A 23,575-nucleotide genomic window follows, 5' to 3' on the forward strand; every position below is an offset into this window, starting at 1 on the left:
CTGAAAATTACAGATCACAAACCATACTTTTTTGGCAAACAAACAATTCAGTTCGAGGAAGGGGTATACTCATTGTGGTATCTCGAAATCTTTCAAAGCCTTCATAGGTTTACAATTTCTTCATTCACATGGACTAATCAAATGCTGAAACTAGTAAAAATAACTTACCGCCATATTTCTTTAGGGGCTAGTCCAACGGGATATGAATGAAAAGGCATTTTATAAACACAGTTTATTAAAAACAATATAAATCAATAACAACCAGTCTAACTCTCATATAGAGTCGTAATCAATAAATACTGTATCACAACGGTCATCGTACAACTAAACCTACTCGAACATTCAGCACGGTAGAATATCACAAGGTAGTCTCGTCTAACGTCCATCAACCCTAGTATCTGTGCACACCTCTAGCCTAATGTTGCTCGATCAATACTAGTTAAATACTGATATTGCTTAGGAGTACGGCAAGGGAGGTTGAATTCCGGAGGAATTTGAACAGGTTAGTGAAACGAATAAAAGAAACGAAAATACAGTTTCTGGCCAGGTTTGGCAGTAGTTCTCGTTAAACGTTTGTTCCACTGAACTATTCGATTGTCACTTCTCTTGCCGGTCTCCTGAACGAAGTGCGATAGAGAGTTTCAACTCTCTCTTGCAATCTCACGACTTGCTAGCCTCCGCTTCCTTCTGACTCTTCTTCTCACCTCTGAACCTCGCTTCTATCTCCAACAGTGTCTTCCCCTGGGTCTCCGGTAGGAAGAGGACGACGTAGAAGATTGCCAAGAGTGAAATACCGGCGAAGGTGAACATCATCCCGTGCACTCCCAACACTCTTAAACACTGTGGGTAGACCTTGACTATAACGAAGATGAAGAAGTAAGCCAGCGAAGACACGACTCCACTCATGATACCTCGGACTGCCGTGGGGAACAACTCTCCTATCATGACCCACGGAAGTTGCAGCATTCCCAACATAGAGGCACACACATTGGCGACAATACAAGCTTGTGGAAGCCAAGGTAGTGGGCGAGAAGCGACCTCGAATCTCCCGTAGAGAAACTCGTAGCTTCCAGCGACTCCCATTGATAACGCCATCCCTGCTCCAGAAACACAAGCCATTGTCCTTCGATTGAATTTCTTGATGGCTACAGTTCCCACGACGCTCATCACCAACCTCACAGAAGCTACGATGATACACAACACGTATTTATTCATCGTGCTTCCACTCTCCTGGAAGAAGTTGACCGCGTAGTAAAGCATTATGTAGAGTCCGCTTCCCTCTTGGAACGCGAAGAAGGTGATCAAGATCAAGAAAGGTTTCCAAACTGATGGCGACAAGAATTGCCCCCACTGGTTGCCTCTTCCTTCGTTTTCTGCGTTCTTTTCTCTCAGAGATTCAGAAAGGTCTGCCAACTCTTGAGCCGCTTGGTCGTTGTCACCGCGGAACCACACGATCGCTTGGCGCGCTTTCTTCTCCTTGCTGTGCGCCAAAAGCCACGACGGCGACTCTGGGATGAGCGACATCACGAAGGCACTAATGCCCGCGAACACGGCGCACACGGCGGACGCTACTTGCCAGCTGAACATGTAGCCGAAGCTGTACACGAGCAACACACCCAGTGATACGAAGATGGGACCGAAGGCGGAGAGGAAGCCTCGGTGTTCAGGTAGGCTGATCTCTGCGACGTATACGTAGCAGGCGGCACCCATACCTGCAATGAGTAGAATCAAGCATAAGTCAACATAAATATATATTAAACATTAGTAACTAAGTGAGCAAAATGAATCTGGGTAGTGACAAGGGTAGTAAAACTGGGTAGTGAGCAAATCTTTAAATTGATCTGGGTAGTGAGAATAATGATACTTTTAGCGGTCGCCTTCGAATCACGAGAGGGATTAGTTATAGGCTGTTTACCAATGAATTTAAAAACAGATTGACGTCAGATATTGACATGACATGGAATTGACGGTTCCCATAAATATATTTTAAATGACATAGACGTTGACCAGTTTTAAAAGGAGAACACCCTGGTTTAGTAAACCTTTATATTATAGGAACATTTTACATTTTTTGACTGCTACAAAAAAAAAAAAAAACAATTAAATCAAGCAAATTGAAATATATTTTATAAAGATGTATCTACAAACATTCAATTCATCGGAATTAACTTATATAGCCTATAATCTAAAGAACAACAAGGCAACACACTAATTGTGTTTAGCACTTGGTAACCAATAAACAAAAAAATAATCATGAGTTTGTATATTAGTTATTAGAGTTAGTATATTAGTTTAGAGTTAGTACTCGTATATTAATTGTTTTCCTTTTTAAGGTATTAAATGATGAAAAACATTGTAAAACATTTATCTTTCTTATTCGTGGACCCATTATAATAGGTGTTCCATAAACGTTTGGTACATGGGCTTTTTTGTAAAAATGTAATTCTTCGTTGCCTTTTTGTTCATTTCCCTTGTTGCTGGTTCAATAACATTCATTCCAAGTAAATTTCTTACCATAATTTTATATGTTTTGTTAGTATAACTGTTCAAATTCTACTACAATGGTTATTCATCAGAACGAATTAAGAAGTAAGTACACACTGTAGATAGCTTATCAGTGTAACTAGTCAAAACCAAAACAGCTTCAGCTACTGACGTCGAACTCAAAACACAAAACCTTGCACTTGAGATAGCAAATCAGCAGAAAAAGGTTTACGATACCATAGATGACCCTTACGTTGCGTAAATCGACTTTGTGTCAGGTCTAAGTCAAAGGGGTCATTTGTCAATGTATTAGACGCAGTATTAAAATATCAACGATATCACAACTTCTCTGGGAGCTCCAGTTTAACATAACCTATTATTACAAATGCCAAAACTTAATTTTCCCTAATATAACAACTTTAGATTTCACGAACTTGTCAATAACAATCAAACTATGATGGTACTTACTGAACTAATTTGGTAAGAAACTTAAATAATTAATCTGTGCAGAAATAATATAAAAGGTATTAAGATAAGCGTCTAAGTATTTTAGAAAACTGCTTTAGTAAATATTTACATGGCCAATCGGTAACATTTTAAATATTTAGTCCTCATCACCTAGGACTCAGATTGTCGAACTACATTAAATTACCAATCTGGCCTCTTTAAATACCCAATTTCATCCACCATTTTGGTTACTTTATTACAATGAACACTAACGAGACCGGGTTATCTTTACGAGCTAAAGTTTATGTTTGGCATGATTTATCAACTAAAATTACCCTATGATGTCATCACTTCTGTTTGTTCTGCTATAGCTGCTGATACAGATGTTAAACATTGGCATAGCCTTCTCAAATTTTGATTTGAAATACGAAACGAATAAAAAGAAACAAATCAATATGTTTTATACATACGAGGTTTATGACTTCTTCAGCTATACTCCAAAGATATTTAAAGTTGAAAAAATCCTTCGGTACAATTTACTTGCGTTGACGCATCTTCAAATAAAATTTCAAAAAGCTATGCTCTTCAGGGTCAACTATAAATTTAAATTAAGTTTGGTGAATCCACAGGAAAAGAGATCAAAGGTCAATTATTAACTATGTTGTTACCAGTCTAACATTCAACCGTCTATAAGAATCAATTACTTGACTGATCTTCTGTTCCTTCCAATTGCTAACTAAAGTGAGTTGATATAATAAAGGCCCGAAATATCCCACAAGCCATGACTTCAGGAGAAGTCGAAACTTGAAGAGAAGTGAGGATGACTGCATCGTCCAGACATACTGATTGACCAACTGATAAATGCTACGTTTAAGCTGATTCACTAAGCACTCCTACCTATGGCCACTCCAGTTATGGCTCGACCAATGCAGAGGAAGAAGAGGTTATTGCAGCAAGCAATGATGAGCCATCCGAGAAGAAAAGGAATGGAAACTAGCTGTACAGCCCTCTTGCGACCCAGCCATTCCATCAGTAGACCAGACAAGATGGCTCCCAGGGGGTTGCTGATGACTCCCAGACTAGCTGCAACAAGACATTAGATAATTTAGATGATGATGAACCATAGTAAGAGGATGAACACTAGCTGTATAGCCCTCTTGCGACCCAGCCATTCCATCAGTAGACCAGACAAGATGGCTCCCAGGGGGTTGCTGATGACTCCCAGACTAGCTGCAACACAAGACATCAGATAATTTAGATGATGATGAACCATAGTAAGAGGATGGACACTAGCTGTATAGCCCTCTTTCGACCCAGCCATTCCATCAGTAGACCAGACAAGATGGCTCCCAGGGGGTTGCTGATGACTCCCAGACTAGCTGCAACTCAAGACACCAGATAATGAAGGAGATTGTTACCTATCAACAGACGCCTTTTGATAGTTTTACACTGGGTCCAGCTGTCCTTAATCATTGAGCCTTTAGTAGCTAAATAGTTATTTAGTCAGCTACAAAGCTACAGTTCACAGTAACTCATTTAAGTCCATCTTACTTTAAGTCCATATTTCATTTAAAATACGCTAGCTGTGAGTATATAGCCTTAAACATAACTATATCTTTAATTTAGATAACGTTTAACAAAGGTTTATATACATATAGTGATTGTTTATAAGGAAATATGACTCTTTGGAAGGTACATTTTAATAAGCGTATACAAATACCTCCTCTCTAAACACCATGCTTTTTACTTTATACATTTTATACTTTTAATATTATTGAAATGGTGATCATAAGAATGCAGGTATTTTGAGCCAAGTATTATACATAAATATGAAGATAAATGTGATTTTGGTTAGAAATCGATCAAATACAAGTAAAATTCCATGAATATTTCAAATGAGTTTGTATTTTTATGACAGTTCAGTACAATCTGATAGATGTTTGTATCATGATATTACTTCGTCCATGTTTCTATGCTGTCCTTTGTCTTAGGAATGTCATAATATAATTTATTCTCTGCTATACACTTCTGTAGTTATGACTAGTTCTCAGTTGTCAATTGACTCGCGGAAGTCCTCACTGACGAGACGACCCACACTAGACTCATCTGATGATTTGTCCATTCAGCATTCACCGTTCGACCTTACACATTACATTCTCCGTTGAGTTTTGGCGTGTTCGTGATCCATTGCGTCCTTGGCCTCGGCAATGGATATACGTGATACTATTCCGCAACGGAAGGGTGAAATCATTGTTGTGAAATATGATTCACGTTCCCGACATTATTAATATACGGTAATATGATTGATGTGGGCGGAGCTCGAAGTTAATGTATAAATTGCAGTGTGTAGGTTTATGAAACGTAATGTTTATGTATTTAACTTTAAACATTAGTTTGAAACAGTAAACCACAGGTATTTTACATAATAACAAGATTTTTGAATGTATAACTAATTCATAAAACCTTTAAATGCTATTTTTGTGACCTCCATTTACATTTAATCTAAGTGATTGACCATAGAAAATCTACACCTATAACCAGAGGGGTTTGCCACATTAAAGCGTTAAAGAGATTTATTGTGTTTCGCCTAATGATGAAGGTGCTTATTTAAAAAAAAATTTTTTAACGTATTCTCACTTTATTGATATGTATATCGAACTAGAAATCCAATTTATGTCGATCGCCCTAAAGTTCATTTTGTGTGAGCTAGGATTTGTTGGTTAACGTTTCCCTAAAAGAGTGCCAATTGCCCTACAGGTTTCGAGAGCTAGAGCTAGGCTGTATCTACATGGTCATCACTGCCGTACCGTACATTATTTTTTCTACTATTTTTCCCGTATATGCTGTATAGTAAGTGATTAATCAATACCCTTGTCGATATAAGTGTCTTACCTATCCAAGAAGCCTCCTCGGTATCCACATGTAGCGGACTGGATGGATCCTGTAGTTGAGGAAGCAGAATGGCAGAATAACCTTGGCACATCCCTACGGACACCGAGTTGATATGGGTCGCCACCGTAGCTGCTAACTGGAATAAAACATTATGACCCCTTAGTTTATTGTAAACAAATATTTGGAGTAGAGAATTTGCAGTAACTGACTTAGAAAAACTCGTTCATGCAACTCTTTGTTTGTATTGTCTGATTGTGTTTAAATCATTTCAGCAACGATTTTAGTACAGAATTTTGCAATGGTACTTTTAGAGGTGCCGGAACCAGTAGTATTTTTGCGAATGTATTGCGTTTTTTAATAACCTTTGTTTGTTGATAATGCAGTAATAATTACGAGGATCACAGAGCCATTGCGATTTGACTTATCGATATTTGATTAATATTTGAATTTCGTCTGCAATTGTCAAATCTCGATTGGGATTTGACAAGTGCAGACGAAATTCAACTAAACCCTACGTCAAATTAGTTGCAGTCAAGAACTTGGGTAACATCAGTGGACGTTGTGGACTGTACTTCTTGTATAATATGTTATGACATATAGGAAGAAACGATCATGCTTATGAGAAAGGAACGATCTCAACAACTTCAGTAGAATATAGGGAATGTGTTCTTCTCTTGAAAGGAATTGTAAATTATTATAAAACGGTAAGCGTGACTTGGGGGTTACTAAAGGATTACTTATTTTCACTTATCGTGTTTCACGTATGCGATATACATTCGCAAAACATTAATAATTAACTACATTCTAGTAAAACTCCAACACTAGAAACCCCGCAACCTTACATTACAATTATATTTTCTGAAAGGTGTCAAGGAATTAATGTATGCATTGAAGCTTGAACCTTGAAATAATGAGTTGTCACGAAGAGTGCTTGACATTAGAAGCATTATATAAACAAATTTAGTTTTTACTCACAGCTTTGCCGATTCCAAGATCTTTGAAATTTGACCACTTCTGGCCAAAGTTGTCGATCATGGTTCTGCCCGTAGCCTGGAAAAAGAAAAATCACTTCAGCATTGACTTTGGACATCGAGAAGTAGCGCTAGGCACCACAGTCAACAAGGGCTGGACTGGATTATATTGGAATTAAAGCTTGGAAATGGAAATGAATGTCTCTCTCTCTCTCCCCATCTCTTTTTTCTCTCTCTCTTATTTGGGAGTACATTAAGTACTCATTATGTAACTGTAATGGGGGAACAAGCATCAGTATTCAAATATTTTTTTGTAAAACTCCTTTTTAAGTTAACAAGTAAGAATATACGCAATCTACATACACTGGATTGAAACATGTGTTTGAGTTTGTCTTTAACTGATATACACTATTTTTAATCTAAGACTCTGGTTAAAAATGTTACATCTCAAAAAAATATAAAGTCATTAACGCAATTATTGTTTCCAAATTTAAGATAACAATACTCTCTTAAAAGATCTTACAATTGAAAAAATCCGTATCCTTTGTTGTGATTTGAAAATTTTACCAGGTAGTTAAAAAATGCGAATAGTGATACAAATTATTTGGCATAGAATAGAATAACAGTAACACATCCTCGTAATTATTTTCAATAATATGAATACAAATTTAAAAAAATTTATAAGAAACTAAGTTACCAAGGTTTGGTAATTCTGCTAAAAGATTAAACTGAAACCAAAATTGAAAAAAATTTAGGGATCATTAAAAAAATGAAGCCGGTTGGTGCAGCCGCAACGACGCCGGCGGCTCTTACCGGTCAGCCGGCGAACTAACACACAGCCACATACAGTAGGTAGGTCACCAGGGACTGGCCTTGATGGGGTCACTGACTGTACAGTTTTGTAATCATCAACTTGAGCAGATATCCGACACTGACCACATCACCACTTCACCACTTGACTACTTGGTTCTATGGGGTTTCAAACATTCAGTATACTTAGTAGGTTAGAACACATGGTGTATGTAACAAATTAAAATTTTTAATGTGTATATTTATAGTTCTACTAGTGTACATGTTGCTCGAAAAGGAGCAATTGCAAAGAAGTAAAGTAGTTACAGTATTTAAAAACAAATAACTTATTTAAAAACGAATAAAAGTCATAATTCTCGATGAGTTTAAAAGATTCACGTCTTAGATTAGGTACCTAACAGTTCCATATAATCAACATTTCTTGTAAATATTTTATCATATTTCAAAAGCTGAAGTGTATTCTACAAATCGTTCCCACTTATAGCCGCATTAGGTTGTTCATGTTGATCTTCGTCAATGATAATGTAGTCTGCATAGTACTACCCGTTGTCGCCAGTACGTTTACAAATTTCAGTCATTTTTTATAGCGATAACGTTTTGTTTACATTACTTAAGAACTGCCTGATTTTCTGCATATCACAATTTTATTTGCTTCAATTGGCATTAATTTGGCTAGTTACTGTTATAACGTAAGTTATATTTACCTGAAAAAATGCAGATCAAAATATTGTTTATTTCGCAATTTAATTTACTAAATAAAAATATAAGCATATGGCACATCATAATTAAACTTAGAGTGTGTAGATTTGCCGAAAAGTATTGGTGTGAACGAATTTCCTAAGGGCTTTGTCCCACAGGTTGATTTCCAAAGGGCTACGCCTTGCATGCTTTCAGAGTTTAAATTATTGAATTAATTGCATTAAACAGCTGGTCGATGCAATTAAGAAGAGTGTTTGTTTATTACGGAATTTTGATGGTGCTTTATTTACGTTGTGGTCATAAGTGAGCTATTTAGGAAGAGGGTTATGTATGTTTAGTTTCATTAAGGTATAAAGTAGTAAAAAGTGTTGTTGAATATTGCTGAAAGTTTTGTTTGAAATTCACATTAGCTAATAAGTTAAACTACCCAGGTATTGACCAGGTATTGAAAGGATTGACCCAGGATTGACTAAAATTGACCAAACACATTTTTCATGAAGCATCAATAGCAAGTAAATGATTTTGTTGCTGCACTGAGGTAAGTTGTTAGATTCCCTTTGATCTATTGACGTCAAATATAAATAGAAGTTTTAAAGTAAGTAGGTCTTCATTTATAAATAAGTTTTGGGTTTATCTTCTTTAAACAAGTTGTTTTATTTATAAGAACAGCATTATTCTCTTTCGCGTTATCTTCCCGTTTTGAAGCACGGTTTTGACAGCTCGTATAATATAATTTTCACTCAGAATTTAAATTATAGGTAAAAATTGAATGCAATTTATACGAGATAATCCTATGAATGCAAATAATAATCTGGAGAACAGGATATAATAATTATTGAGGTAGGCTTACAATGCCGTATACATTTTGAACGGGCTCTAGTCTCTTAACAAATACAATAAAAATTGTATTGCTTAAAAGAAAGGTCAAATCAAATTAAATAACATTTACTTCTTGGAATTATCGGGAATTCTACTTAACTAGTTAACTAGTGAGTCTTATTACTAAGTCATAAAATGGAAACAGCTCCATAACGTTTATATAACTAAGGAACACCTTAAAGGTCCAAGCTTATTACAGAATAATAACTTTTAAACTATCTGTTAAGCACCTTATCAGTAATTTCACTGACGTCAATATAACCTTAAAGGGAGACTACTAGTGCTAAATAACTGATCATAAAGTTGAACATTGTCTTAACTTTTACAATCGGCGAAGGAGTTATGGCCGGGTTTGTATGGGACGTGCCTTTCAGTTTTGGCCTGGATTTTTAGAATGGCTTTACGCAAGATTGGTCGCTTAGATAGTCCTGTGATCGTTACATATATATGTGCCTACCATTTGCTTGATCTCTCTTCAGCAACTGGGAGTTAACAATGAATTAGATATAGGCCTAGAAGTAGTTTTAAAATACATATTCTATTGATTTAAAAAATGCTGAGATTTTTTGTATTATGTTGGATTAGCATGTGGCTTTTGGTGAGGGGAGTCCTCTATCGAGGAAATATCCCTGCCTTGAATAATGTACAGTAATAAAAAATTTAGATTTTATGCTTAATTTTATTTATTTATTTTTTTAGACGAAACCCATTAGTTAATGTAAACACAACATAGACGAAGTAATAAATACTAGTATGAGACTGGATAAGATGTAGCTTGAAACTTATGTGAGTCAAAATATTCGAAGTAGTTTAAACTTTTAACTGACTTTATGGCTTTAAACTAAGACATTAGATGGTTGAATATTTTGTTAATAACAAAGAGAAATCTTTCTATTTTGAATAAAAAAAAACAGAAATAGCCTTCAACTATATTTTCACAAAATTAAAGGTCATATATATATATGTATATTAAAATAAAAATCAAAACATCTTTAACAAAGTACCCTTTAAGGTCATATAATAAGACTATTTGTCGTCAGCTATCTATGTATCTATCTATGTAAAATTAAAAAAAAATCACAAGTTTGATTATACTGTGGAAGAAGCAACATTTTAAATCAAACACAAATGCAGAAAGATTGTTTGAATTATTGTCATCAGTCTGGTAAATTTCCTTACAACGGCTCACTGAATGTTCAAGCGCTATAACTTTTCTTATTAAACCGTTATTTTTTGTAAAACTGTATGTTTTGCAGGCTGAAGAGGACATGGTCCTAGTACAGCCTCAGTCCAGTGGCGGTTCGGCTCCCTGGACTGAAACATCACGAAACTAACTAACTACTATAAACAACTCTAATATGGTAATATTGTATAGTTAAGTTGCCCACAAGCTTAGTAAAAAGCTCTAATCGTCGTTCTAAAACTTAAGAATTCCTTTTTTCTACATATAACTCCAATACACTTCTTGTATAATCCTGTATAACAACTCATAAAACATATTCACTTGTGACTAGGCACATCTAAACACTAGCAGCTGTATAAACGCAACGTGTCGCTCATCGTGTGTACATGCCGTCATCAAGGCTACGTTTAGAGGTTAGGAAAGGAGAATGACCGAAGACGTATACAAACCGGGTAGGAATCTTCAAAATCACACGTCGCATCAATGAAACGACCTTCCATCATTCCATAGTTCTCAAACGAAAATCTATTTTTAACATACTGAAAACTCTTCTGTCGATGTTTAAATGAACGTTACAAGTCAATGGAATGTGATATTGATGGGAAATCCTCTAAACGAAAGAAATGTGTTTCTAAAATTCATAAAAGAAGATTCGTCATACCGGTTAAAAACTGTACTGTTTAATGGAACAAAACCCCGTTAGGCGCTATTTAAATTTTGATTTAAACATGGACTTGAGTGGACTTTAATCCAACAAAGAAGGTCCTCCATGCCTGAAAATTCTATTTTTGTTTTGTTTTCCAGATAGGTCAACCAACAGCTTTAGAGGGTTCCGAACCTCTGGGCCATTAGTATTTTATAACTAGGCCTATTAGTGATTGGTGAGAATTAAACCCACACCTAGGGGACTGCCCCCACCCCTCCCCCATGCTTATCCTTACCACTAGACGACTAAACCTTCCGCACTCATGTAATTAAAAAAATATATATAATGCAGTAAATTAAACTAACGAGCTGTGTTTGCTACAGCTAAATTTAACTTTCCCTACTTATATACTTGTTGTTTCGTCAGATTCAAACCCAAATGATTAGACTTAATCCAGGGATGGTTATAGACTTAAGCTGTAAATCAAAAACTAACAGGATATTTCATAATACATCTTTACTATAAATAAAACTACGACCACATTTTTACACCGAGATTATGGCGCCAGTATTATGTGCTAATTCAATTAAAAATATATCATACGCACAGTACAATAGCACAATACGTTATTATTGGCAACGTTGCAAAACTAACGGGTTCATTTTATAATGGTTTTACCCAACCTCCCTGTGCTATTGCAACTCTAGTTGACACAAAGTGAGCTATTTCGAGATGACTCGAGACTTATATAAACAGTATTTATTGTGTGTTATAGCAAACAAAACTATAACGATGATAACTTTTTGTCTTCGGAATTTCACAAGGGATAAAACATGTGTAAAATACGACTTTAGGGTTTGATTTAATAGAATGTAAAACTCGTTAGGTAATAAATTGAACTAGAAGTCGATCCGTGGTTGAAAACTCGACCAAAAATATGTATTGTGCAAACTTCTCTATTTTCATCCCACGCTGTATAAAAGAAGTGATTGGGGATTCTTCCTTTTGTTTTGATTTTCTGTGTATATTTCGTTGTTATTTTCCTACCAGCGTGACAAAAGATAAGGCCATGTAAACTAATTTAAATTTTCAATCCATTTTTTGTGTATATCTTTTTGCCTTTTTTAATTCATAAAGGGATTCTGCACATCTACAGGTAAATATCTTTCTCTAACAGTTTGCGGATATTTTCCCTGCGATGCACACGATCTAAGAAAAAGGTTTTCAAGAAACATGCTTGCTTGCCTATATAGGATGTTTGTATACAAAGATTTTCCTTTCCACAAATTTAAACCGAAGATTAAGAAAATACAAGTTAAAAGAAATATCAGTTTAACATTAATTTTTTTTATTCGTAGAAATGTAAAAATTGATTGAAAATTTATAAAAAAATAAATGTATTCGCAGCTTTAACGTAAGTTTGGTTTTTTGCGTTTTGTATTGTAATTTTAAATAAACTATTTCAAAATTCACGACATTTGCAATAAGTATAAAAGATACTACAGTATTTCGTAAAACCCATTATTATGACTAATATAGTAAGTATTTGATTCATTTTGATTCAACTGATAAAATCTGTCTGTTCCGGTTTTTTATAAGTACATAACGTATTTCAAAGTCATCTTTCGCTTTCATAACCTTACTAAGCTTAGCCCAGTACTCGAACTACTGGGTGCAGGTTTTCAGAAAAAAAACTTTACTCAATAGGCTACTGAAGTAACAATGCGTGCCTAGAGCTGATGTAATTTCATCTATGTATTTACAGTATAGAGCTATTACTGTATTTACAAATAAATAATCGCTTAAAGAACAAACGTTGCCACAGTTACAGTTTAAACATGTGTAAAAACATCAACATATATTTTTTCTCCACACTATGATGTTTTTGGCTGTATTACATACGTTAATTGGTGGCTGAAAGTTACTTTTTGCAGGCCATGCCAGCTGTCATCGTAATTTGGGGACCGAGCAGGTTTTTACCACTGAGCTATAATTCTAACTGGAGGTAGCACTGCCATGGCAGAAGTCTGTCAAAAGCGAGTCGCTGATTTTGTTAGGTTGGTATAGCAGTAAGTTTTCTTACCATAGCAATAACATGGCTTCTTATAACTAGGTTGGTATAGCAGTGAGTATTTTTGTCATACTTGAATACTTTTAATACTTTAATAATTTTCTTTGAAATGGCGACCATACAAAGTAGGTATTTTAAGCCAAGTATAATAATAGCCATAGCAATAATATGGCTTCTTATAACTCACACCTCACGCAAACATGGCGGCTGGCGACACGCATCTTTGACATTCAGTGCTACCTCCAGTTAGAATTATAGCTCAGTGGTTTTTAAAGGCCGGGGCCGCAAAATCAGCTGACCGCTTACTTACTTAAAACATGAATGCATTTTAAATAGACAATCAAAATCCATAGCATTGCAATAGAATTGTGTTATTTTCACCGTTGCCTAGCAACCATTTATTTTTATTTTTGCTGATTCCTCAAATTATTTCTTCACATAACCTTAAAGTTGTAGTTGTGTTGACTATCAGTGTGCATTATTATAGTGGTGAATAGTGGTAATAGGGTATAGTGTGGTGAAAAATAGCGTTCGTACCACGGACCGAAATGGTTTTGCAGCTCTCGAGCCGGCAAAACCTCATTTTCGGCCCTTGGTACGAAATATACTATTTTGTCGCAGCTGCTTGTGGACATTTAATCAACTCGCCTAAAAAACGAAACCACACAGTTCTGGGAGATAAAATAGCCGTGTCTTACCCTAACACCAGGATTTTATACCGTTTCAGGACTGTAACACTTTTTATACTATACAATAGTCTTGTAAAAGGGTAGATAAAATGTAAGTATTTCGAGTAGTTTTTGAATAGTTTGTTTATTAAATTAGTATAGCGCTTATACGTACAAACTATCTCGAGAAAAAAACCGAAAGGTGGATTTAAAATATATTTGTATCTAGGTGTCAGCTAATAATCCTTAACATGCTGGTTTATTTGACTACGTCACTAAAGTATTAAAATAATTATTTTAATAAAGTACAATCTACTTTAACCCAATATGAAACACAAGGTATGAATTAAAACAAAAACCAACGAACTTGCTTATAAACTGTCCCCAAATACATACAAGTGTGGCAGGGTTAGGTAAGGCTAATATAACTATATCACTTCCCTCATAAAAATGTAACCATCCTAGCCTACCCAACCTGCATTTAATAAATCGATGAAACTGACGGATTTTGACCCACTGACAACAAAAAAGTTATTCATTCTGATGAAACACATTATACAAAAACACGCCATACAAATGATTCATACTATTTTTGTATTTCCGATTTTTTTCCCCCCGTTACAGTAAACACACCAAGGCCGTATATGTGTTTTAGTCTTGTTTGGTCAATGTGTGTAAGTACTCCAACAGTCCAACATACCCAGGAAGCGATCCTTGCTCTCATACATCAACAGTGACAGTCGTAATACTTCCTTCTGATCATTAAACCTTGCTGTAAAAACTGGCAAGGATCAACTGGGAAATCGTATGGCCATTTCTTCGTTGTGTGGGAGGACGTTTGCCTTGCTGGGCAACTAGTCACTGCAGCGCCCTCGACTACTTTTTGATTAGGCTAAAGCTTAAGTGAACATATAGATCTCCATTGGATTTAGCTCATTAATTCCTTTGTTAGGTGGGTGGGTTCTGATCTTCTGGGTTGATAGTCATCGGTGATCTGATGCGGATTCGATCCCAGTTTAGTTTATACTTAGTGTTAATCTTTGTTTTTGGGCATATACATTTTTTATTGGTAGTCTAAATTATTAAGCACTTGAGTATAGCATATACTGGCTTCGATCGTACCGTTTAGTTAAATAACTTCTTGATCAGCATTGTACGTGCTATTAAATTTACTTTCCGCACCTTTTAGCTGTCTAACGAAATAAATTAAATTGTCCAACGAATTACCTAAAATATACCTAGAACCAATTATATTTAATCGGCGATCGATTTGTTCCGTGAACCTTTATTTTCAAGTCAAGTCAAGTCAAAATTATTTATTCCATAAAATAAAAACAATATTACAATACATTGTAAGTAAAAGGAAAATGTTGTTTTAATGGACCTGGATCAAATGAGCCTGAAACCGTATGGTCAACTCATGTAGAAGGCAAAGGAGAAGTGTCTTTAGGTAAGGAGCACTATATCAGACTCAGGTTACTCCCACGCCTTAAAAACATTTGATATGGTTTCGTTATCACGACAATGGAATCTCTATAAGATATTTATTTTTTAAATTTGAATAGTAAATATGTTCAGTATCCAACGATTGAGGCTCATTTTGCCGTAGGTAATTTGATTTATTTTTAATTGTTCACTGTCCATGTAGCTCGAATCAAGCATCAGACTTGATTTAGAACCGTAATAATCTTATAATCTTGACCAACCAAATAATCAGCAGTACTTGGATATCTACCCATAGTAGACATTTCAACAACGAGCAGTTTTGTCAGTGTGATCAGTTGTTTTCAATTGAATAAAGATCAATAATATTTTTAAGTTATGAATAGTTATTACCCTCCGTCTAACACTGTAAGTGACGTAACTGTTATTTCTTAGTGTACATTTGTAATAATTTTGTGTAGATAATTTACTTTTGAGCTATGTCGAAAACTAGTAGGTTTGCAAACAGCATAATAAAATACCAAAACAACCAATAAATACTTCCAAATAAACAAAAACTTAATTACACATCTGTATGCAAAAAATACAACAAATCTTAAGAGATTAAGCTTAAGGAAATAAATACTAAGTACCTGTTGCTCAAACTCAAGCAATTGCTAAGTAGTATTGCAGGCGTAATTTTAAAAAGAATAACAATCATAATTTCTGATGACTTTAAAAGATTCTACTCAAAGATGATGGAAATACTCAATATGTACATAACAGATCGATATAATCAACATTATACTGTTGACATTATGTTGAACATTATACAATACTCATAGCCACATTTGGTTGTCCATAATAACGATTATAAATTCAAAAAAAAATGTATTTCTAATTCATCTCCTTGGTGGAATTCTATGACTTTCCTATGTTTCCATCGTTTGCAAATCGGCTCTTTCAATGATTACTAAGAAATGCAGCACAGTGATAATTCAGTTTTCTTTTTAGTATATAAATTATCCAGGCTCTCTCGCTTTTTTCCATTGTAATATTTACGCCAACCCAAATTCAAATAGTAAAAATTTCATTCCAACCAAGTCAGTAAATGTTTGTAGCAAACTGTTAAATTATCAAACTTATTGACTGTTACAATTAACATATGTTCTTCTTCTCACTTTTAATTTCTGACAACAGCTGGAGTTTCGTAGCAATGTTTGGTTCCCCTGTTATGGAAAAATAAGAAACTTTAAAGGGCCCCAATTTCACAACTTCACGTTACGCTCTTTTCAATGACACCAAAAACATGGCAATCGGTTCAGTAATTTCGGAGGAATAATTGTCACAAAAAACCTGTTTGCGTATTAAATAAGTATAGATATTTATCGTGAACAAAGATATAATATAGTCCTACTGTTGTGATTATAATTAAGCTTAGTCTGCTCTCTACTGTTTAGTGAGGATTATGATACAGAATTTTACATAAAAATTAAAATTAGGGAACAATTGTTTACTAAACATAATGTAAAACGTTTAATCATATTTGTCTATGGCTTAATCCCATTTAATTTTCATGTTATTTTCACTAAAATGAAGAGTAATAAGCAAAAGTAGGATTTCATGTTATTATTAATTGTTGATAAGTAAAACTAAGAAGCCTCGTGTGTTTACTACACGTCATTGCAGTTGGCCTACTTATATTAGTAAATAAAAACCACTTCATGTTTATCTAGGAAAGATTTAAACTGCTGACTTTAAATGTTAATAATTTTTGTTTTGGATTTTTTATTATTTTAAATATATAATTACTCCGTAAACATGTTTTTAATAAAACTTTTACTCTAAAATGAAACACAGATAAGATACATGCAGTGTCTCCGGTAATTGGTTTTACTCGTGATTTAAATAAAATTTAGCGATATATAATTTCAATCTGTATAGAACAAAATTAGAATATAACCAGTAAAATACTCACGATTCAATTCACCAGTTATCACACTGTTGTGATCCAATGCCCACATTTCACAAACACGACAAAATCTATATCGGCAAGAAAATTGCGAAAGTGGAAGAAAGCAATCAAATTTCACCAGGAGAAAGCAAACTTTACCTTGACTATGGATGAAACTGTAGGCACCATGTTGACAATTCCCTCGGTTGTATATAAGAAAAACACTATCACTGTCACAATAAATGTTAATACACAATAGTAAAATGTTTGAATTTGAAAAGCGAATAAAGAAGTTTTTGGCACCGCGGACACAGTTATACTACATCTTCGTGCGACACACCGTATACTGGGAGAGTGGTTTGTGCACTGTACAGTACATTAACATACGTCCCTGGAGGGGTACTTTCAATGTTACTAATCAGACCACCGGAGATAGACTGGTCGGCGACGAGCGGAGACTGAGCTTTGTACAGAACTCGCCTGAGTCACCGTCATCAACAGCGTCAGCGACACAGTGGCAGTCGCGGGAGACAGTTTTCTGGTTACACAAATTTAATGTTTTTTTTTTAGAGTTTAACATAAGTTAATCGTTGTCCAATGGATGTTGATGGCTTAGAGTGTTACACAATTTTTTAAGCGCTGAATTAATACAGTGCTACTTAACCTTGTTTGGTAGTAATATTCGTTTAGAGTGTACTTTTTGTGTAAACATTAAATTCAGCCAACCCTAAAGATTTGGGAAAGGCTAAATTTGGTTCCCATAAATTAGTTATGCATTTTTACCACTTCTTTCGATTCTGTGCTTTTGCAATAAGATTTTTGTTGGGAAAATAATTCTCAAAACACACTGTTTTAAATTTATAATTTGAATTTCTGTATGGATATTAGATTCACTCTAATTATTTTTCGTTTGATTTCCGATTCTATTGAAATCCACTTTTATTTATTTCTTTCCTGTTACATATCCGTCATGTCCGTTTTGAACATTTTTGTATTGACTTTTTGACACAGACAAAATTAGTAGTGCCCAGCTAAAAGTATACTGATGACTAAAATAACGGGGAGGGTTTCTAGAGATTTTATGTAAAATCATTTTAACTCTGCCCTCGTGTGACAGCTGTTTGATCTATCTGTTTGACACGTTAAATATACATTTTGTACCAGTATTTTATCTAGTAAACACTAACCAAATGTGTTGACAACCAGAAATTATAACCAAGAAATTCCACAACCAAAGACCACTGATACCAAAATTAAGTGACAAGCTAAAAACAATAATTTTTATAAACACAGAAAGAGATCTACAGAAGACCAAGAAAAAGTCATCAGCAAACCAGAAAAAAATATTTACAACCCGAAACAACAATCAGGAGGATCTACAACCTAATGGAAACAAAATTATCTGGTAACCTACTAACAACCAGATCGATTATCCTAGGACAACAATCTACCGGTTGAAGACTAGATCTGACAACCAAGCTGGTTGATACAGCTGACAACCGACTGGTTTAGAAGTCTATGGCAACAACCAACAGGTTCACCAACCAAACTGGTTGGCTCACAATTATCGATCAGCTGGTTCACTTCAGGTTGTAGATTGTCAGGTGAATCACCTCTACAAATCGACGTGTAATGAAGCTGTCATGGATTACACTTGTGATTGAAACAAATGAGAAGTAAAAGTTCAAACACCTCGTGTGTACTGCGATTGACTTTGGCATACTGATGCTCAGACAATATTGTACATCACATCAATATTGGCTTTCCATATTGCAACTGTTAGCCACTCGAGGAACTTTGCACACTAGTTACACAATAGCGATTTCATACAGTTAAAGCATGTAAATAATTAGACTTTCAAGCACCATACAACACGTTTTAGGATAGGTTAAATCCAAGCGTTGAACGCAATAATTGGAAACGCTGCACGTGTTACCAACTTTTTTTCAAGCTACACGTATTACGTGCCTAATAAAAGCACCCTGTTTTGCTTTGTTTGATTGGAATACTGGAGTGCTTTGTAATATTGGAATACTTTGTCAGGTAACTGTAAAAAAGAGTTTTCACACAGTTTGATCACACAAGTACTGTAAAAACATGATGTTTCGCTTAAAAGCCCTTTTCCAAACCCAACGTCCAAAATCGTTCGAGATGTTTACCCAACTTAACTGTTCTTATATAAATTTCAATTCATCAATATACATTTGTTTTACGCTTTTATCCAAATGGATTTAAAATAGTACGATTCTTAAGAATTAACGTGTTTGTGGACCTAGAATGAACAGTGTGTTTTTTTGTTTTGTTTTTTTTTTCTTTGGACTGTGAAAAAATATTACAATTAATTATTCAATACCAAGGTCTTATTATGAAGACTACGTTAATTGCACTTCCCTGAAGGGTAATTTTGTAAGAAGTAAATTTTAATTTGTTTATCACATTTGGTTATTTGAGAGAATTGCGATATTTAAAGCAAAACATATTATTTATGAAAAAACCGGACAAACCTCTTGAAAAAACTGACTTGACACCGTCATTATAACAACATTACGTAAGTGCTTCCTGGATTGTTCAATAGAAGTATAATGCTAATAGCATTGTAAAAATAGAAGGTCTAGTGGTAGAGCGCGGGACTACGTTTCACGAGTTCCCGGGTTCAAATTCCACCAATCACCAAATAGATTGTGAGGTGATAATGTTGCTACCCCCATGTGCGGGGTTCCAGAATGTTTTGTTAATTTATACTTGACGGGGTTTTTTTTTAATCATCATTGATTATTTGTAATTTTAAATGAGTTCTTATTTTTATGCCATTGCTGCCTTGATATTATAATCTATATAAATAAAATTAGAGTTTTGTCTGTACATTGCTTAGAATAATGAACTTTTTGGTTATTTTTACATTTCATAGGTCAGAGAAACCGAATCAAACCTTATCTCAATTTCTGTCTGTCTGTCTGTCTGTCTGTCTGTCTGTCTATCTGTCATTCTCTTGGTAACGCTAAAATACGCACTTTATTACAACTACTCCTCAATAACTATAGCACTGTCCCGCCTGAAACTTATTTTCCAAATACTATACATATATGAGATGGTTTTAGACGTATTTCATCGAATATGAGACAGTTAGATATTTAACAGTAAACCCTTGAAAATCAAGTTTTTGTCGATTTTTGACGTGGAATTTCTGGAAGCCCATGTTAACCTTATGAGAAATGAAATTATTGAATCTTAACAGCTGTTTCAATTAAACAAGTTGGTTCTGTTCTGTGATGTTCAATAGCATTAAAGTTACAAGGATTACCAACAGGGTGCAGCACTAGCACTATTATTTCTTTTACATTTATGACAACAGCTAATTTGCAACCTGGAGGCGAGTGAGCGTAGCGAACGAGCTAACCTGAAGGCAAGTGAGCGTAGCGAACGAGCTAACCTGAAGGAAAGTGAGCGCAGCGAACGAGCTCCAACATACAGGTGAGTGAGCGTAGCGAACGAACTTCAACCAGGACGTGATTGAGCCATGCAAACGAGATCAGATAGTAAAAATAAAAGTAAGCCTACCGTTATAGGATCGACCGGCAGACACAGAGGTAATTTAACCTTTTATTGATTGTCATACCGATCCGGAACAACAAAAAACAACATAAAATGAAGCTATGTATAATAGTTTGGCCAGCATATCTTAAAATATGCAAACCAACTGCTGTTCTTTATATAAGAAGGTTTCAACTGAATATTATAAGATCCCCGTGCGTAGAACGGGTACACAGCTAGTAGGAAATATGAATATTATTATTGGACCAAAATTGCAAAATGCACTCAGAAGTCTGTTAACATCCAAAATTTAAAACGATTATTACAATTATCCTTTGATTTAGAATAACAGTGAACAGATAAACAAATACTCAAGTTTGCGATTGAAGATTATTCACACGTAGACATATACATGACATATGTTCGATAGTTTATAGTCATATAATGTAGCTTCTTTACCATATGCTTACAAAGTGCACAATGCAATCCGTAGCACCACTTGTGGAGAGGATACAACACTTTATCAAAATGCCAAGAAGTGACCATAGGTACGAACAAACGAGTTTACAATGTTGGTTTTAAAAAATACGTTTAAAATTAGTAGCAAAACTAGAGGGAAAAGGTTAAAGGAAATTTGAAATCCCAACACGAATGAAAAACTAGCCTAGAAGAAGAATAAAATAACAAGAATTTCAAGAAATTAGCGTTAGAAATATAATTTTCAACTTTGGAATTGTTACGTCTAAAAATAAAAAATAAAAATTGTAGGCCTAAAATAATTTGCATGCTGATTGAAAAGTACCCCTCCCTTCATTTGGCCAAAATTATATATATCAACAACCAAACAAAAAATAATATGTTTTTGAAAGCGTTAACAAGAGATAGGATTGGGAGACTGGGCGTTTATAAACTGGGAGATAACCAGCCAATTTGTCACGTAACCAAACTCATTGTTAAAACTACAACAATGCAACAATGGAAACAGCTGATCCAACATGTGACAGATTGACTGTTGTAATAATCTTTACAGCAGTAAAGTCGCTTTTAAAGTAACGGCTTTTTTACTTTTAACGACTTATTAAGATGTATTAAATCTATTGTGTTTGCTAGTTAAATTTGGAAATATATCACGTGTTTAGTTAAACAATATTTTGTCATGTAATTCACCTTTGTTTTGAACCAATTGTTTTTATGTCAAAGCATATCTACGGATACTATTTATGTACATTTTTGATACAGATGACTAAGACCATTCAATTGAAACCCAATAATCAAGCAGCAGCAGTGTCAAGTTTCGAACCATCAACAATCTACCAACTATACTCAGGTGCCGGGAGCTTTCTTCTACTTAAGGCGAGCTATTCAGCTTACACAATTAACCAAAAAACTACTTATTTTTACGCGGCAATGCTTATTTTTTTGCTTATTTAACAACGTCCCTAAGACATTATCAGTCAATCCCTCATCGTTAATCTGTTTGCGAACTGACATAAATTTAAATACAGTAGTTAAATAGTGTGAATCAAAGTTTGGCCTGTTCACAACCAGAAGTAAATGCTTAACCAAGTTTGGACTGTTTAACAACAAGAAGTAAATGGTTAACCAAGTTTGGACTGTTTCACAACCAGAAGTAAATGGTTAACCAAGTTTGGACTGTTTAACAACAAGAAGTAAATGGTTAACCAAGTTTGGACTGTTTCACAACCAGAAGTAAATGGTTAACCATGTTTGGACTGTTTCACAACCAGAAGTAAATGGTTAACCAAGTTTGGACTGTTTAACAACCAGAAGTAAATGGTTAACCAAGTTTGGACTGTGTCACAACCAGAAGTAAATGGTTAACCAAGTTTGGACTGTTAATCAACCAGAAGTAAATAGTTTACAAAGCTTGGACAGTTTCTAAACCAGGAATAATTATTGCAAATCACTATTTTTGGAATTTTTCTCAACCAATCGTTTCACTTTCACAATATCATCAAGTAGTGCCAAAACTACAATGTCAACTACAAAGCCAATGTAAGTGCTATACTGTACAGTGTACAGCAGCCCTTACCCTACACTTGAGCTAACAGCTGATATAGTTGATTAACCGTTCGAGTGAATGTGTATAATCCAATGTCGTGACGTCAATGAGAATGGGAGCGTTGCCTTCAACAAGCAAAGGCGACTTTCATATACATTATGTCGGATTTATTTTCACTTTGTGATTGTAGCGTATTTTTAGGAGGTATAAATAAAATTGTGACACTCAAGAATTCAGCAGTACAAGTAAAATTAGTGAGTTGGTGACTGTCGGCAGAGCCATGGACTACGGACCTGGCAGCGATGTCCGTGTGCTCTCGCTATCTCCGCGTTCCGCCACCTCCGAACCCAAATCTGTCCCGCCATCTCCGAATTCTTGAGTGACCCTTATAATCCCGTCACTGCCTGCGTTGGTAGCTGTCATTGCATCCACGGCTGCAAAGCCCCGTGGATGGAAGATTTAATGAAAATTTAACCCGTGGTTTAGGTTAGGTTAGGTTAGGTTAAGTTAGGTTAGGTTAGGTTAGGTTAGGTAAGATTAGGTTAGGTTAGGTAAGGTTAGGTTAGGATAGGACGGAAAGTCTTAACGCATGTAGTAACTAGGATTATAGGGGTCACTCTGAAATTCGGAGGTGGCGGGACACGGAGATGGCGGGACGCGGAGATAGCGGGAGGTAACCGCGATGTCGTTGATCCTTCTTGGTACCTTCCACTACTTTTTATTTTCTTTACTGGATAGGTTCGACGCACAGGCTCGAGGCTTGCAAATGCAAGTTTAAAAAAGTACGTCAACTTAAAAAAAAATTAAAAACTGGGATTTAAAATATTGCGACTTAGATTTATTGAATTGGAACATTTTAAATGAATAATTTGAGTACGAAATTGTCGGCAAAATT

At 35.1% G+C, this 23,575-nt stretch overlaps 1 protein-coding gene across 1 annotated transcript in view; it reads right to left on the bottom strand.

Annotated features, from left to right (window-relative positions):
* Nucleotides 1-217: 217 nt before the first annotated feature.
* LOC128997153 (facilitated trehalose transporter Tret1-2 homolog) overlaps nt 218-23,575 on the bottom strand; it is a 64,733-nt gene continuing 41,375 nt past the window's right edge. The window contains exons 2-5 of the mRNA XM_054422739.1: nt 6,799-6,873; nt 5,824-5,959; nt 3,829-4,014; nt 218-1,712 (exon numbers count right to left, since the gene is read on the bottom strand). Of these exons, the coding sequence (XP_054278714.1) occupies nt 661-1,712; nt 3,829-4,014; nt 5,824-5,959; nt 6,799-6,873 (1,449 nt within the window). The 3' untranslated portion in view covers nt 218-660. The remainder of the gene's footprint in view (nt 1,713-3,828; nt 4,015-5,823; nt 5,960-6,798; nt 6,874-23,575) is intronic.

This window comes from Macrosteles quadrilineatus, unplaced genomic scaffold, assembly GCF_028750875.1.
Source record: "Macrosteles quadrilineatus isolate MER2022 unplaced genomic scaffold, UCM_ALF_1.0 Scaffold_6__1_contigs__length_79288215, whole genome shotgun sequence".
Taxonomy (NCBI): domain Eukaryota; kingdom Metazoa; phylum Arthropoda; class Insecta; order Hemiptera; family Cicadellidae; genus Macrosteles; species Macrosteles quadrilineatus.